At 37.3% G+C, this 19,336-nt stretch overlaps 1 protein-coding gene across 1 annotated transcript in view; it reads left to right on the top strand.

Moving 5' to 3' along the window:
• The window catches only part of RELN (reelin), a 536,272-nt gene that overhangs the window by 303,669 nt on the left and 213,267 nt on the right, over positions 1-19,336 (top strand). Inside the window, exons 10-11 of the mRNA XM_061165186.1 lie at positions 85-325; positions 16,808-16,953. Of these exons, the coding sequence (XP_061021169.1) occupies positions 85-325; positions 16,808-16,953 (387 nt within the window). The remainder of the gene's footprint in view (positions 1-84; positions 326-16,807; positions 16,954-19,336) is intronic.

Below are 19,336 nucleotides of genomic sequence, written 5' to 3'. Positions count from 1 at the left end.
TAATTAAGAAACAAAATGGATCTATAAGAAAGATAAATTGGACCCTGTTGAACTTTATTGTGGCACCAATTCTCATCTCTCCAGAGCCCCTTCCAATGTCAGTACTATCATCCACATCCTCTACCTTCCTGAAGACGCCAAAGGGGAGAACGTCCAGTTTCAGTGGAAGCAGGAAAATCTACAAGTAGGTGAAGTGTATGAAGCCTGCTGGGCCTTAGATAACATCCTCGTCATCAACTCAGCTCACAGACAAGTTGTTTTAGAAGATAATCTGGATCCAGTAGACACGGGCAACTGGCTTTTCTTCCCGGGAGCTACAGTGAAGGTTTGATCTCTTTTTCGCTCCTTCTCTTCTCCTCTAAAACCTAAAGCTCAATAAACCAAATTGTACTTAACCACTATTTTACTAAAGTATTTTACTAAGTGAAAGTTTCTCAGTTGGGCTTCCTTTGTGGCTCAACTGGTAAAGAATTCACGTGCAGTGTGGGAGACTTGGGTTCGATCCCTGGGTTGGGAAGATCCCCTGGAGAAGGGAAAGGCTACCCACTCCAGTATTCTGGTCTGGAGAATTCCATGGACTGTATAGTCCATGGGGTCATGAAGTATTTTACGAAAACCACTATTAAAAGAATAGGTAATATAACTTTACCCTCCCCTGTAAGAATGGGAAATCATTCATTTGTTCATCCTTTGAACAAGTATTTTTGAGAACCCATGATGGCATATACTGGGCTGAATCTGGAGAATATAACCACAAAAGGCAGATATGTCTTTTCCTTTTGTTGTCTGTCAGTTTAGTGGAAGGTTACATATAGCAATGTGCATGTGCAAAACAGCATAATTGTTGATTTGCTGGGAAAGTTTAAGGTGCTGTAGAAATAACAATATACAGTGTCAGATCCAGACTTGAGGGATTAGGAAGGCTATCCAAGAGAATAGGAATAGACTGAAGGGTCATTTCAAATTGGCCAGATGGGAAGACTAGTGTTTCTAGAATCATAAATCACACACATAAAGGCTAGAAGATGATAGCACAAAGCAGAGGCCTTCGACAGTGTTTGAAATGGTTGTCTAATAAATTCTGAGTTCAAACTTGTGATAAAGTCTGAAGATATGACCAGTGATGAAACCTTAAAGTCTTAAAAGCTCACTTTTTAAATGAGAATTAAAATCACTGGCTTGCCTGCCCAGAGAGTGTGTGGAGTAAGTTGACCTTCAACTGGACTCTCTCAAATTTCAAGTATGATAAAAATAAAGTACAGATGCAGATTGGAGAGTTTTTAAAATTGTGACTCACTGTTACAAAAAAAAAAAGGACCTCTGTGCTGCATGGGGGTAAGATCACAGAAGTCACAAGCAGAATATAGAGATCTAAAACACTCATCTCCTTTTAATGATTTATGGGTTGCAAATTATTTACAGTACTTCCCTTGTGGTTCAGTGGTTAAGACTCTGCCTTCCAATACACATGATACAGTTAAGTTGGTGCTTAGCAAATCATACTCTAGATACTGACTAGCATTAGGAACAGACATCATCTTTGCTCAGCATGAGAAAACACCCAGTAAACCTTATGGAGATTTGTTCTGATAAAGACTCTAAAACTTTGGTTCCTTTGGATCCTTTAAAGAGTCATGGATGCCTTTCATATGAGTGTGGAAAAGAACCTTTGTAAGGATAGCCCGTATCATATCCCACTACTACTTGATTAAGAGAAGGATTTTTGTTGTCACTGTTCACCATTGGCAAGATATGTAAACCCAGGAAACACATGGAGACCTCAGGGCCTGGGATTCACATTCTTTTCCCATGATGATCATTTGGTAATTATTTGATCTCAGTTCCCTTTACTATATAGTATATGTACTTTTTGTGCCTTTTTTATAAGCCATCATTATACTAGTTTAATTCACTTTTTGGTTTCTTAATGCATTGTAGTTTGGTACCACACATGTTAAAAGTGTATGAAGTATGGGTTTGCTTTGTAGTAATGGTTACTTAAATTACAACTTGGTGTGGAGTATACTTTTGCTTTGTGGTCTCTCATCTTCCTCCTAAGCTTACTAATCACACATGTGAGACTTGCCTAGTTACCTACTTGCCTAGTTGCCTATTAAGAAAAAATCATTGTAGTAATGGTTTGTACCAGGGTCTTTGGCTGTCACACAGAAGATTTTCTCTAGTGTTTCTTTTTAAAATTTTAAATTAGTGCAATGATAAAATCTAAGATTGTCATTTTAGCTCATTTATATGACCAACCTTTTGCATTTTGACTCAGACCTCTAGCATGAAAAACTGCCTTTGCCAAGTGATTTGGAGTTCTAGAAATAAAAATTGTTTATTTAAACTGTATGCAATTTCTCCATCAAATATTTTCCTTTGGTGGGTGGCCTCTGAGATGAAAACAGAGTACAACCAATTAGAAAACATATCTCAATGTTCCTATTGGTCATCGGACGTGTTTTGAACATTGCTTTATTTTGGACTTTTTAGTGTTGAGAGTAATGTTTGTTTGTTCAGACTATATGTTGTCTTTTCTAAATAATACTCATTAAAAGTCTCCAAGATGTTTACATCTTAACTAAATCAGAGATTGAATGTAACCTCAACTGAGTGCTTCCTTGTGCTTCATTACAGAGTAGAATTTATACAAGGAAAAACGTCCAAGCACAGATAGGATACTCTTTGGTTAAGTAGTAACAGCTACTTTTTATTGTCCATGTATTATTCTGGGGACTTGTTATTCCAGATGTGTGTGTGTGATTATGTATATAATCTCATAGAGTTGATCTTTATGAACCTATAAAAAGATGAAAGTGGACGTGGAGGTGTTGAGTAACTTGTCCAGAATGCTGTTCGTACCGGTGGCGGAGCCAGGATTCAAATACAGGAATCTGCACGTCTCATTTAGACGTGCTTTTCCACCTTTCTTTTTTCTATGCCTAGTCATTCCCAAGCATCCTTAAGGGCCCAGTTCAAATGTCCTTTTCTGGATGAAGTTTTGTGGATAGTTAATGTCTGCCTCCTCCCTGTGCTGCTTGCTCTCAGCTGCCTGATAACTGCTTTCACAAGTAGTAAATATAAACTTAAATGGTCTTATGTTTCTCCCCAACATCTATTTGTTAATTTATCTGCCTGTTTTTATCCCCATCACTCTCTGGCAGTAGACTGAAGATTCTTGTATTTCTCATATTTTTTTATCTTGATCTAGCGTTATTCCATTTGTACTATATTTTCTTTTCTCTGGATGACTGATTTTTTTTTTTTTTTAAGTTTTGGCTGCACTGGGTCTTCTTTGCTGCACATGGGCCTTCTCTAGTTGTGGCAAGCAGGGGCTACTCTTCATTGAGCCATGTGGGCTTCTCATTGCAGTGGCTTCTCTTGTTGCCGAGCATAGGCTCCAGGTGAGCGGGCTTCAGTATTTGTCGCACGTGGGCTCAGTAGTTGTGGCATGTGGGCTCTAGGGCACTTGGGCTTCAGTAGTGGTGGCACACTGTCCCTGTTGCTCTGCGGCATGTAGAGTCTTCCTGGACCAGGGACTGAACCTGTGTCTCCTGCATTGGCAAGTGAATTCTTATCCACTGCACCACCAGGGAGGTCCTGGATGAATGATTTTCATACATTAAAATCTATTAAGTTCAGACCAAGCACAGGTTGCTTCCTTGTCTTCCAGTCTATAACAGCTGGTTTTATTTTCACAATCATATTTACTGGTCCATCACTGCTGACCTAAAGTGAAGTTAAGGAGATACGAGTATTAAGATATTTTCCTTACGGAGGTAGGAAGCATTTTCAGTAACCTATAGAGAAGGTGAAATAGAGTGAGAACAGGGGAATTGAAATCAACAGTCTCATGGTATCAGACTTCCTGTGATGAGGATGTTGGAGTCAAGAATCATACAAAAGGATGCCGCTGACGAAAGATGACACCATCATTCCTTAATAGAAATTATATCATGCTTCCTCCATACTCAAGACCTTTGATGGCTTCCTATGTAGGCCTTGAGGGAACAAGCCAAACTCCCTAGCATGTAATTCAAGGCTGTTTCCAGTCTATGTCCAGCCTAAGTTTCATCCTTATCTCCTGTCCTCCAGCATCACAAATAAAATGGAATTTCACACTCCCACTCATTTAGACGTGCTTTTCCACCTTTCTTTTTTCTATGCCTAGTCATTCCCAAGCATCCTTAAGGGCCCAGTTCAAATGTCCTTTTCTGGATGAAGTTTTGTGGATAGTTAATGTCTGCCTCCTCCCTGTGCTGCTATAACCATAAGGTTGAATAAGCAGGACTTGAGGTTAAAGACTGTCTACAAAATACAGGTTCATTCTTCTTCACTAGTGACCATTCATATTCACTCAAGACAGCTTTTTCAAGTCTGTATCCTTTTTGCACAAAAACTAAGTCAAGTCCAAAGACTACTGATAGACCAAAAATGCAATCACTGTAGTAGTTAGTCTCAGTTCAATAACAAATACCACGTGGTTCACCATAATAATGCAAACTCCAAACTTCACCCACAGCATCTCCTTTCCTCCAGCTGAGGTCTACTGAGTAGAAAAGAGATAGAGGTCAACTCCTTCCCTCTCCTCCACTAAGTCATTAATTTTAACCTTTGAATCATCCAGGGCTGGGTCAGGAGGAAGGAGAAGAAGTGAGAGGCAGTTATTGTTGTGAGTGGGAATTATTGATCTCATAATCTGCCAAGTGATCGAAGCTGGATTTCTCTTGGATCCATCACTAAGCTCTTTGGATATGTCACCACTTTTCACCAGAATTGGGGATTTCTCACCTGTAGCTCCCCAATGTATATCTCTCAGGTTATGTCTACTTCCACTACTTCCCACTGGGACTCTGACTCATGACTTCAACTTCTTTCTGTGGAGGGCTCTTTGCCCCTCCAGGAAGCCCTTGGGGGCAGGATCTTAGACAGACCAGATTGCCTTTTGTGCACATGGGTCCAATCCTAGTCTATGGTGAACATTCACTTTGAATCCATCATTGGGAGAAAAGAAGCTAGTTACTTCAAAATGCAGCCCTCTTGTTACCCAGCCACCTGCCAGGCAGCCCCAGTTGTTAGTCTAAGCCCTTACAGAATCCCTTCCAAGGGATGGCCTTGAACTCCTGAGCCCCAGGCTTGAGGCAAGTGGATGATACCTTCCACCCCTGAAAGGTCATGGATGTGACTCACAGTTCACCAACAACCCTCTGGAAAGGAATCATCTCTCTGCTTTCCAGCTGCCAACCAACTTCAGCTTCAGACTCACTCATTCTCAATTTAGGGAAGTGGCTAAGTCATTTTACCACCTCTTTTGTTAGGTCCTTACATTTGGTCCATTATTTCACTTCGGAAGGAGGAGTAGCACCTGTTTTATTGGCACCTTATTTCAGCATTCTGTTACAGCATATATATATACATCTGTGAGAGCATTTACAATGTTTCTTTGTAGTTATGTTTGTCTCCCTAGTTAGCATGTTAGCTTCTTAAGCTTAGGAACTGTTTCTGCTATTTTTGAATCTCCAGTGTTTGGCACATGATAACATTGTGCTAGTTGAACAAATGAAAAGCTGAAAAAATACCAAGATCTAGTTTGTGAAGAAAGAAAATAAATTGTATATTCAAAGATGACATGAGGGCAAAAATATTGTGAATGGGATTGGATATAGCAAAACTGTTAAGAAAATGAGCTTAACAGGGTTCAAATCTTGGTTTCACCATTTACTAGCCGTATGGTCTTGGGCAAGTTATTTAACCTCTTGGTTTCTCAGTATCCTCACCTTTAATAGGGATGATAGTAGTATCCATCTCCTGTTGTGATAATTAAATAAGAAGATACATGTAAACCTTAGAACAGTGCCTGGCATATAGAAAGGTCTTAATAAGTACGTGTCTTCTTCATTGAAAATTTTGAGTACAAATAAGCTCCGCAGGAAAGTGAATATAAAGGAAAAATAAGTAGAAGGCAAAGGATTGAGCTGACAACCCCAATTAGGAGGGCAGAAGGAAGAATAGGATAGAAAAATACAGAATTCACAAATTATGTCATCCATGTATGTCATTAAGATGATATCAGAATTAAATGAAGTAAATGGATTAGGTTGGACATAAGTATTTCGCATAGGTGTAACTTTTGGCAGTCAAACTAAGGACCAGTTTCTGTTCGAATTAAGTTGAAATGACATTCACATAATTTAAAAATTAATAGTAGTTTTCATTATTAACAAATGATTTTTAAGTGCTGTTCATAAAATGAAGTAATAGTAGTGGGGATGTTGATGTTGTGAAAATAGAGTTTAAGGGTGACAGGTCAAATAGAAAGATAAAAATGAGTCACTAGCATTCATAGTACTTATTTTTCCTTATCTTCTTTATATATATTTCCCATTTCTTTGGTAATAATATTTAATCCATTTTATCTCAGCCTGTGCTTGTTTATCTCAAGTAGGGCAGAATGATAGAAGACCAAATATAGTAATTAACTTAAGGAGTTATGTGATCTGGAGAACTGCAATTATAGGTCACCAGTTTAAATCTGTCCTGGGTTGGTAGAAGGCCATTACCATCTGTTGGCTCTTTAGTAATTGATATGAAGTAGGTGTCTAACAGTATCAGCTTTTAATGTAGAACCCGACCTTATGTTTGTTGTGCTTTTTTATTTGGATTGGTAAGCTAAAGAGGACTGTAAGAGGTTACAGAATTAATATTTTCTTCCTAGGCAGCCATCTGTGTTTCTCCTCCATTCTCTTTGCAAGTTCATGGCCTTGTCTGACTTAGCTTCCAGTGTTTTTCCAGAGAGCTTGCCCATGTGGAAGAAAAGGGGCAACACATTCTTAGAGTGTTTCTAATTACCATCATGATTTTATTATTTCCCATGAATCCCTAAGCAGCCCTCTGTTCACAACCAAATAGGAGGGGCTCTAATGCCTATAAATCTAGCCCTGGAAGTCAGAAAGCTCCCCAGAGCACCACCCTCATTAGCAATCTCCGCAGTAAGCCAGCCATGGACTCAGAAAGGCAAGGAGTCTCAGCTCACTTGATGTTGAATCACCTGTCTTAATGACTGGTTGTAATAGTAGTTCCTTGTTTTATAGACAATTGCATCCTTTCTTTTTTTATACCTTTGTATATGATTTCTAGACTAATCAAGAATTTCTTGTGTCAGTTGTTTCTGTTCTGTAGATACAGGATATACTGTCAGTCTGCCGTTGGCTGGAATCGGCTACCGCTGCCACGGCTGCCATTCCCTGCAGCACCTCTCACTATAAGACGGCTGTGGGTGTTTTGCCACATTTAATAGTGGAAGGCACATTCTTCCTGCCTGAAATGGGAGAATAATTAATCTAAGGGCAACTTCTGGTGCTCTGACTCTTTGAGAATGGTTTTGGTTTTGTCATCAAAGTTTAAGAGAAATGGTTGATTTTTTTCCAGCCCCTTCCATTTCAAACATATAGAATCAAGAACCAGTTTTCCACCTTGGGTAGGATTCTGATCCCCATCTCCACTGAGTAGCATGGATAGAAGTAAAGTCGCTCAGTCGTGTCCGACTCTTTGCGACCCCATGGACTGTAGCCTACCAGGCTTCTCCCATGGGATTTTCCAGGCAAGAATACTGGAGTGGGCTGCCATTTCCTTCTCCAGAGGATCTTCCCCACCCAGGGATCAAACCCGGGTCTCCTGCATTGTAGGCAGACGCTTTGCCATCTGAGCCACCAATAATAATAACAACCATAATTATGATAAGTAGTAATAGAAGCCATAGTAATGGTGGCATTTCATGAATCATCTGTAGTTGCCAGCACCATGAGGAAGGCCTTTTGATCTAAATTTTGTATCTACAGGAGACATTGCATGTCTATAAAGAGCCTGAGAACTTAGTGCTCAGGTTTCCTTAGTCGTTCTTGAAACATCCAGACCTATCCATCAAAGTTATCTCTTCCCAACTCCTCAAACACACATACTGCAATCTGAAAATGTCCTTAATTTCAAGTTCAAAGAAAAGTGCTAAATGTAACATTTTAAAGGGTTAGCCTGGAGCTGTTGCAGCTACCTGCTTTCTATAACTCACCGTTAAAGAAAAGACCTGCAAAGGTCAGGAAAGTACTCAGAAGAACCCAGGAACAAATGATTTGGAAAGAGGTATGAGGAGATATTTTGGTTTTTGTTTTTTTCTGTTTTTTCTATCCTTTAATAGTACCCAGTGAAGCAAAATTTCCAAATAGATAAATATGCCATGGAGGTAAATATTGGTCAAGCAGCTACTTCATTTTGTTTATTCACTCCCATCTTTGGTGGCAGCCAAAATTTGTATTTTGAAAGCATGAAACATCCACAACTCCTTGATATCTGAGTGGGAGAGAGAGTACATGCTTTGCTCAGTCACTGTTAATAAATGTTTATATCTGCTCAGCTAGCCTGGTTACCCTCAGCTTGCAAAGGCATAAATCACTGGCTTCTGTCAACTCTGGAATTGACCCACAGATTAAATGCAGATCACTAGGAGATAGGTGCTGTTCCGTGTATTTTTTATTTTTAAGAAATCTTCCCACTCTGATTGCTGTGCCTGCACCTGCTAATCTTTTTCTATTTATTATCCTAGTTCATTGTATGGATAGCAAAGAATGCCAGATTACTCCTTTTGCACATTTATGTCAATTTGTGTTGAGAAGTAAATCAACATTAAATGTCACAGTTTCTGTTGTGAAGGTTTGTCCTTTAGAATAGGCTGTGATCAAATGTATTTCAAATAATTTTTCTTAAAAAGTAATTTATTAAATTTTGCAGATGTATGTCAAGGATTGGGAGTAACTAAGTATACAGAATTTAGAAGGGCCATATCTTAATCTTTTATTTCTACTTCCAGTTAGATTGCTTCCTCTCTCTTCCATTTACTGTTGATAAATATCCAATAATAGTGTCAATTTTCCTAGTTTAACAAACACCAAAGGCCCTAATGAGGAGCCATTAGGTGAATTAGGTAAATCAACAACCCATTAAGGAGAAGCATTAAGTCAGAAAAGAGAGTCTATTAATTTTCTTATAGCTCTTGTACATTATGCATTTGCCAAATTCATTATCCCAGTGGACACTAGGCAGATCTCCAGTCCTGAATAAGAACTGGAGCTTTCATTCTGGGCTTCTGCTGTCACGTGTCTAATACTATTATCACAAATTGTTGAATCATTAATGGAGAACAAAGGTTGTAACATCCAAATTATGGAAAAAATGTAAACTGATTTGTCTGAAAATGTAAAGTCTTAACACAAGTTGAGGCTAGTGAAAAAAAAAAGTCAAAGACAAATGGTGAAAGGGATGATTACATTCAAAGCAGAATTTATTTCTAAATGTGTGTTTTGGGAATATAGTCCTCTGGCAGAGCAATATCTGCCTGCTATAATGCCTAACTTGTCTTCTATGAGTTGGGCACCCCAGAAAAAGGTTTCAAAAGTCCATTCAATGATTTTCTTTTTTTAGACCATAAGGACAAACAGGAGGAAATCAGATATGCTTTCCAGAAATATGCTTTGCAAATTGCTGTACTGGAAACTATCTGGTCTGTGACTTGAGGGGTTTGAGTACTGGCTTTCTAATGAGGATAAACCTGAGCTCAGTAAGACTTGTGGCTAGACCATGTTCTCATGTCTTTTTCTATTAAGAATCGGAATGTTAACTACGATTTTCTGGCTAGATTCCAGCTTGGTTAATTGCATGCTGTCTCTCTAAATTCGCTTTGCTTGGGATGTTCTTCATTTTGGATTGCATTGCTCTTATTGTCATGTTTCCCCCAAGAGGTGGGTACATGATATTGTAAAATGAGCCAGAATATAATTTGTTAAACTAATAAGACTACTTTGGGGATGAAGGGTTAAATGTAAGTAGTGTGTTTTTCACAATTTCCCCCCAATGAGGCCTATTTGTACAGTAATTAATGTGGAATAGCATTAGTGAAACATGGAATTGAGCCAAATCACCATGACAAGAGTGGCAATAACACAGAAACAAATAATTTCAATAAATTCTACTAAAAATAACCATTCAAACAAATCCCCAGAGCCTTCCTTTTCTTGTTTGTTTATGATCTGAAGCTGACACATTTAATCACTAATTATTACATGTTAATACAATATTCAATGTGAAATTTATTTTATTCTATATGAACATACAAAACCTAGTAACATTTCCCATCATCTTTGTACTTAGCACAGCACAGAGCTCAATTATTTGCATAGTGGTACTCATTAAGGTAAAGTTTGTTAAATGAATGAAGATAGGGGATGAAAAAAGAAAGGGAATTAACATTTACTGATTTCCTAAGATTTAGCAGTCTTTGGAATAAGCATGTTACTTGCACTATCTCATTTAATCCTCACAATTGCCCCCATTTCACAGATGAAAATAAAGAGGCTTCTAGAGCTAAGTGACTTCTCCAAGGTCAAACAGCTTTGATTTTCAAAGCCAGCGACATTGTATAATAAAGTCCCAGCCCTTTTGTCCCTCGGTATCTTGCAGCCTCCCATGTTGTGTCTGGTGTTCTGGGCCTTAATTTGAGGAGGCAAGACTGAAAACTTCAGACACTGTGAAAGTCATATTGATCTCTACAGACAAGGTTAACAACTGCTCTGTGGAATTTTTCATTGTTATTCTTTCTCTCATTACTCCAATTCAAATCTGTCACTATGGCTGTTTTAGAATTGTCATAACTATTGCCAAATAATTACACACTTGTCACAAAATATACCATAAATTGAACCTTTATGAATCGTAGTACAAAGTGGTTCAAATGCTTAATGAATCCAGAAAATAATGAGAAAAAAAAAGACTCTTTGAACTCCCTAAAATTTGCTCACTGTGGTTGAATCTATTGTGTTGACTAGAGAAAATGCACTTCAGCCCTCCTGCACCTGGACTGTGTTTATAGCCAAGTTATCAGTTTTTTAACTGGTATTAAATTACCTAGAAATTGAATGTGTGCAAAATGAAAGAAATTCATTTTGCCTCATGAAAGAAATCCCTCTCTTCCTATTTTGTTTTTTTCTTTATAAGCATGAAAGTCTATACCTTTAAAGACCATTGAACCAGGATGTAGGAAATATGTATCTCTATATGATAATAGCTACAACGTGGTGAGAGACTTAGTAAACACAATGATATGTAATGCTGTAAGTCAGTCCATTTCTGGTCACTTAGTCACACATCTCACTTTAATCCAGAAACTTTTATACCAGCGTATTTTGTTTCCAACCAGACAGTGGCTAATTTATGGCTCTGCCAACAATGCCATTTTAATTAATTTTATTCATCTTATTTCTCTTTCCTCTGCTCCTCATATCTCATCTGTTTGCGTTGCCTAGATTTTAATTAAAAAACCTCTCCTCTCTAAGGAGCAATCTGAAGTGGCAAAAATAATCACTTAAAATATTACAGTCATTAAAAAATTGGCTGTGGTGGAAGCCATGCATTTTCAATTTTCCTACAAATGATGTTTTAGCTTCCTTTTAAAGTGCACTTTGTATCTGAATTGTCTGCCACCAGCCAGCTTGGCTATCAAAAATGGTCTTCCAGCCGGGTGGGCTGAGTGACAACTCCTTAATGGAGGAAATGGATGGCTCTCTGCTCATGTGGAGGGGAAGGCACACCGGGCAGATTTCACTCCATCTGCCACCAGCTCTCTGCAAGCTGGCATTGCCCAGATGCCCAGTATACTCACTCCAACTAAAAGGATATCGTCAAAAATAAATTGTAAGGCTACAGATACCTGAAAGAATCATCAGGGCCATTAGACCCCAGGGAGATAATATTAAGAGGTGCCTCAGTATTCATCGTTGATGAAAACCTAATTAAACTATGGTGGAGGTGATTGCAAGTACTTTTTTTTACAAGTACAGAGGTGAAGTCATTAACATTTTCAGCAGAGTATAGAGAGCAACCTTAGGAAAATGCTATCCTGAATTGTGGCCAAAGACTTGTTATATTGAGGAATTTGCACTGATGTTTCCTGTTGATGTTTTTCTGAATGGCAAATTCACGTCACTTAGTTACAGTGTGTTCTGCTTTTCAAGTAAAGGAAATCCATGTAGCAGCAAAGTAGAGAAATATTTTTGATTGATAGATGGAAACAAATAAGGATGATATATTAGGGATTTTTAAAAACTGGAGCTTTCCTGTTACTTGGAAGTATAAAGAATGTGTCGTTGGTCAATGCTAAAATAATGAAATGAAGTAAAAATAATATTTAACATCATTATGTAATTAAGAGGGCTAAGGATAGAAAGGAATATATAGAACCATCTGCATAATTTATATCTTTATTTTACTCAAATTCTGAATTATTTGATACTCACTATAAGTTATTCAAAAGTTGAGACTCAGAAAGTCACATGTTATTTGTAATCATTTGTTCAAGAAAACCTGCTATATTTTTACCATACTCAATATAAAATTGTCCTAAATTCCAAAATATTCTTGTTTTTATTGTATCAAGAGCTCATATATCTCACAGAGTTAGAAATTTAACTGTTTTATGAAGTTGTTCAGATTTTAATTGTCATTGCATGTAAATGACATGAATTTGAATAGATGCAAAGCAAGAACAACTGGGTATTAAAATCACTGAGTAATTTCCTAAAATTTTTTTCATTCTTTAAATTCACATTTTGTTTGGATTTTTAACATATACACATGTATGTTATACAATGAAAGTTCATCTGTAAGAAAAGTGGCAGCAGACACCTTGCATCATTAAGTTTTCCTAAAGGGAAATGTTTGGTAAGCTGCCAACATTTGGAGAGCTTTAAAGTTCTAATTCATGATTCAGTATATTCTGAAAATTAATGAAGGATTGTAATATTTTGCCATATTGTATTGTGCAGTGTATTCTTTTACATTTTATTAAAGGTTTTAAGTTGTTCTGAAGAATTTTAATGACTTACAATGAGAAACACAGTTCAAAATAGATTTAAATGTTCTATTTCTCTATAACCTACTGCTACGGGTATATACTGCTAAGGGAATATAATAGCTTATTTTTGGAAAATAGCATGTTCAGAAATAAAATAACAGTTATTTTGTAGCACTTAGAGATTTCCAAAAAACCACTTCCACATATAATTTGTGCTTCTTACAGTGTTTCTAGGATATAGATATTAGTGGCCCCAGTCTACAGCCTAAGAAACTAAGGCCTAGATGGGTTAAATGAGTTGTGCAGAACCATGTAGCCATTCAGTAGAGAAAATGCATCAGAACATGCCTTCTTTTTTTAAATTTATTTATTTTTTAATTGAAGGATAATTGCTTTACAGAATTTTGTTCTTTTCTGTCAAACATCAACAAGGAACATGCCTTCTGATTCAGATCCCCAAACTCCTTGAAGATGGACAGTAACTGAGTTTTCATTCCGTGTCAAGAATGCTTTTAGTTTCCAGTATTTGGGTTTTTTTTAAGTAACCTTAATCTCCTCAGCTCAATTAATTGAATTGGGTTCTAGGGGGAAGTTCAAGCACCTCTACCCATACAGGGTATAAAGGTATATGGACAGCTAATTTCTTCTTCCAGTTTTATTGAGATATTGATATATAACATTATAGAAGTTTAAGGTGTACAGCATAATTATTTGACTACATACATCGTGAAATGATCATCACAGTGAATTTAGTGAACACCCATAATCTCACAAAGATACAAAATTATGAAATATAAAAAACATATTTTTTGAAAGCTAATTTATAACAGTTGTATTATCACAAATGGTCTACTAAACCACCAAATGTGTTTGGTAACAGCCAAATAACTAACAAAAAGATCCTTTAAAATATACCTCAGTTTTTTAAAAATACCTACTTAAGTTTGTAAAATGAGTTTAACAATATGGTATTCAGTTTCATAATGATGTTTCTTTACATAAATTTTCCATCTCAACTAAATTAGGAGAAGGCAATGGCACCCCACTCCAGTACTCTTGCCTGGAAAATCCCATGGACAGAGGAGCCTGGTAGGCTGCAGTCCATGGGGTAGCTAAGAGTCGGACACGACTGAGCGACTTCACTTTCACTTTTCACTTTCATGCATTGGAGAAGGAAATGGCAACCCACTCCAGTGTTCTTGCCTGGAGAATCCCAGGGACGGGGGAGCCTGGTGGGCTTACGTCTATGGGGTCACACAGAGTCAGACATGACTGAAGCGACTTAGCAGCAGCAGCTAAATTAAAATATGCATCAAATATGTTAATAAATAAATCTTGGAAGAGTAGCAAAGCATAATTATGTATAACACAGAGTCTTAAATATTAACAAACAGTTCTGAGGTAAACAAAATAAAAATGGAAATAATTAAATTGACGTTTAGTCAGAAATGACCAAGATTTTATGTTAAGCAAATCACTCTTTTCATTATACAAATATATTCTTCTAAATTGTAACATGAGATTATTCCATTTTCATGTGTATAGATTTTTCATGGTTGCCTCTTACTTGGACAATGACCTAATATTATTTGCATCAGTGTAAAAAAAGTCATATTAATTCCAAATGAATATAGACCACAAAGAGTTGGACCCAAATAAGTGACTGAGCTGAACTGAACTGCAGTTGCTCAGGATCCCAGAATGAGAAGATAATTGTAAAAACCACTATTTAGAGCTTGGTGGCTTTATTATTAAGAAGGTAATCTTTGTTATTTTAGTTGGCATTCCATTATCCTTATAGAGTACATAGTAGTAGAGGATCTTTGGGTTTGTCATTGCTTGACAGTTTCATTTGATTGTTAAATAAACTAAATCCTAGTTTTGATCAATGTGTGTGGATTAAGGCTTGCATATCATGAGCTCAGTGTAGCATCCATGAATAATGTGTACTCATTGTGAAGATGATCTTCAAGCAGGTGAAGCCTGCCACACAGTATAACATTATCTAACCTGGGGGCTTCCCTGGTGGCTCAGATGGTAAGAAATATACCTGCAATATGGGAGACCTGGGTTTGATCCCTGGATTAGGAAGATCCCTTGGAGAAGGGAATGGCTACCCACTCCAGTATTCTTGCCTGGAGAATTCCGTGGACAGAGGAACCTGTGAGCTATAGTCCAGGGGATTGCAAAGAATCAGATAAGACTGATCAACTAACACTTTCACTTTCAAGCTGATGAGAGGCATAGTGTGTATGCCTTATGTCAGTGCTGTGAAAAGACTCCCCCAAGATCATGTGCTCCAACTCTCATGAATGTCTGGAAACTTATGGAAGCTTTTTCACTCTTTCATTATAGTAGTCTGATTTCCCTCCCCATTGATTTTATCTTCCACCATCAGTTTAATTGTCATAAAGTATTTCTTTGCACATGTTACTGCCCTGTTTTAGAACATCACCACCAATGGAATATAGCAGTGATCTCAGAATATCATTTAAGATCCTCTACAGTCAGGCTCCAATCTAATTTTCAAAATTATGCCTACTTATCACCTGTCATTCATTCATATTTGTCATCCAACTTGGATTTTTATCCATCCTTTAAAGCCAATTGAAGACCTGCTCTTCCATGAAGCCTGCTCATTTAGACCAGCCCTGGACACAGTGACTGCTACCTTCTTTCACTTGTTAGCACTTTCCATATGCTGCCTTTGATATACCTCAACTAGGCTGCAATTTTTTTAGAGCAAAGATTAGATTATTATCAATTATAAACCTCTTCTCTCCACTGACTTCCTTGATGCTTCCTACCTTGTGAGTTTTCCATAAAAATTAGTGAATTACCTGAAAGACATAACTGTATCAGAATTTATTCATTTATTAAATTATTCAACAAATATTTTTTAATTACTGCCATATGCCAAGCGTTATGCTAAGACCTGGAATACAGGAATATGATCCTTGCCCTACAGAACCTACAGTCACAGGATCTAACTGAAATTCTGTGTCCAATTATTTTCCTTCACTTCTATTTTATTTTAAGAGTATATAAAACTTGAAAGAATGTTTGATCTTTTATTTATTAACAAATCTCTATGTGTGACATTACCAGAAAATGATTAATGCAAAAACTTATCATATTTTTAAAAGTTAAGTACTCAGTTTACCCACCTCTATAGTTGGATTTTGGCTTTGATTCTTTACTTGAATCTGGGGGAAAAAAAAGTATATTAAAAAAAAGGCTTTGCAAGATATTATTTATCTTTATTTTCTGTAAGCCTGGTGTTCTTTTGGAGAATGACAAAGTTTGTTGTTTACAGGCTCCTCATCGGGGACATCATGTACTTCCTAGATCTGGTCAGAAACTTTTACTCAAAAGCTGGCTGAGAGTATACCATCATATCAGGGATTACTTTGACCTTTTCTGTATTCCATGTTTTGATTAGCAAGCTATTCTGCTCATATCCCATTTAGAGACAAATTGTGAAAGGCTTGAATGGCAAGCCAGAAATATATGGAATATTGAAAAGGTCAGTGTGATTTAAGTCCATAACCACAGTATTGAAAATATATGACAAGTCATTATCACACTTAATTCCCACAACAAGGACTGTGGTAAAGATGGGAAATTATTTCAATTAAAATATTCTTGTTTCACACTGAAGGCTGAGGTGGCAAAGCTCAAATGGTCTCTTGACTCCTCTTTTTGTGATAACTTAATAAGATAGAAAGAAATTGTAACTGAATTAAATAAGACCAAAAAAAAGAAAAAGAGGTAACAAGCTCTTTTGATTTCAGAGTCCATGGTAGAGGGAATAATATAGTGACTTCTAAAAACTCTAATTATACATGAACAAGACAGATACAGCCACAAAACCAATTCAATGGACACCCCACGCTCTCTTTTTATCTACAGCATAGCTGTCAGTCAGATGGGAACTCCATTTATTTCCATGGAAATGAAGGCAGCGAGTTCAATTTTGCCACCACCCGGGATGTAGATCTTTCTACAGAGGATATTCAAGAGCAGTGGTCAGAAGAATTTGAGAGCCAACCTACAGGGTAAGTAATTGTTATCTCCCATGCTGTGTATAGCACTTACATTTATTCCACTGGACATATTTTAAATGCATATTGTTAAATAACAAAAGCATACTTAAGTCAATACTGGAGAGTCTTATCATGGACAAGCCAAAGGGGTACACTTATCTTAAACATTCTTTATTAAGCAATCAATTATTTTATGCATACTAAAAATTTGAGATTGCAAATATCTTTTAACTTCAGTTGAATATTTATATCTCATCTTTGTTTATGCAGCTTTTACCAGGAAAAGTTTTTTTTCTTTCAATGTGTATAGCATATAAAATCTTTCCACTACTTTTATATTGAGACTTTCAGTTGTCTCCCTGGGATCTGAGATTTACGGATGCTGTTACCAATTTTTAGTGGAATATGGTTTTGATCTATAACAATTAGTTCTATAGATCTATAACAATTAGTTGTTTGAGGGGTAAAATTTACCATTTAGAGATTTTTAAAGGAAGGATATGACCCTGAAGTTGAAACAATGAGGATGGTTTGGTGGCAGTATTTTCTTGCTTTTCTAAACTGTGTGCCTTCTTCTGGGTCCAGTGTCCCTAAGATATTTCTGTTAATTGAATGAAACTTTCAGAAGTTCAAATTGATAAAAATTAACAGGTTCAGAGAATCAAAATTCATAAGATAGTGTGTGTCAGAATTCTAGAAATTTTCTGGTTCTCACCTGGCCTTTTTTTTTCTTTTTTTCAATACATATACACTTGTAATCAGAACACCAGGTTCTTACTGTTTAGTGCATGTTTTCTGAAACTATGATGAAGGCGAATGAAGTTAACATAAAATATAGTTTCATAATGATTATGAAATAGCAATGACTTAACTGTTAACTATCAGAAACTTTTCAAGAATACAACATTTAAAGTATTTACATATCTCTGATCTCAACAAATTCAATCAAAACTGGATGGGACCTAAGTGCCTGAGGGACCAGAGCGCCGCCATGGACTTGGGTTCCCCACTTCCTATGCCCAGAAACTGCGTTTGAACCTGATAAGAGGGAAATCTGACCAGCAGCCTGAGCTGCTGCTGCTTGACTTTCTGCTGCCACATCAGGATCTCTCACTGTTGCAAGCGAAAGTTCTGCTAGTACATGCAGCCCTGCTCTTCCTACCTCAGGGAAATCCAGCCTGTGAGAAGCCTCTGAAGAAAATTGACGCCTTGAGGGACCCCACCCCCGCCCCAGGGGGCACCATTGACCTCTCCAATCCTAGTAGTAATGCTCAGGCCCTTAAGTCCACAAAGTCCTTCTCCTCTGAGGTTCTTTTCACCCTTGAAGTTCCATGTCCAGTATGGCTCTGGTGTCTGTTTGAGGGACCAGTGACCATTGTTTCTCTTTCTTGTGTCCAGGATCTCCCCAGAAGGCTGGCTGCTTTCCTTACACAAACAGGGCTCATTCCACTCCCCTCATAGACTATTGATGGGATCTAGAATTTTGACCATGCACCCAAGTCTTCTTTACCCACTTTCTGGAGATAAAAGACCCATCACCAGCACATCAGCTCTTTCTGACTTCTGATATAAAAGACCAGTTCAGATCCCTTTCCTGACAATGGAGCTTGACTGTCTATGAGAGGGTCCCAAATTTTCAAGCACCAAAGACTCATTGACCTCCACTTCTTCACTTCTCCAAGTTTGTACTATCCATGCAGCAGTGACAGGTTATTCTTTTTCAGTGAGACCTATATCCCCTGGGAACTCAGGTGATGCCCCAGTGGTATCCAGATACCCAGCCTCCTTCCTACTAAAGCAGAGAGAAACACAAGTCTCCAGTGATAACATTCTGACATGCAAACCCTTTCCTACCAGTTTATCTAGTTAACTGGCTAGCTAGTTAGCTATGTATCTCTTTCCTCAAAGTTCTAATGTCCTCTTATTCTTTGGAGAAGAGATAAAATTTATTTTTATGTATGGCCTTCGTATCCACATATTTCCTCTCCTAGAATGTCCTCTTCTTTGTTTTAGCTTGTTTTGTCAGAGGTCATCTATAAAAGAACAAAAGAATGCTCTACTATATCGACTAATGGTCCACACAGCTCTCCACTTCTAACATTAGTGGAGACTTAGTTCAAACACAGAGAAAAACCCTTTAGGAATTAAGCTTAGAAAGGAACAGATTTTATATTAAAAGAAACCAAACATACTTTAGAAAATTAATGTACTAATCCAGAAAAATAACTGGCAAAAAATATATTCCAGTTAACAGATCAGACATTCTGTTATCTCAGAGCACCAATGATTTGAGAATTTGTGGTTAAACCAAAACTTTCATCTCCCAAAACAAACCAAAAGAAATAAAAGTATTTATGCTTGAAAAAAGAGCTAAACACAGACACAGGAATATCAG

This window comes from Dama dama, chromosome 18, assembly GCF_033118175.1.
Source record: "Dama dama isolate Ldn47 chromosome 18, ASM3311817v1, whole genome shotgun sequence".
Classification (NCBI taxonomy): Eukaryota; Metazoa; Chordata; class Mammalia; order Artiodactyla; family Cervidae; genus Dama; species Dama dama.
Note: the sequence above shows the minus strand (reverse complement) of the source record. Positions and strands in the feature narration are given on the sequence as shown.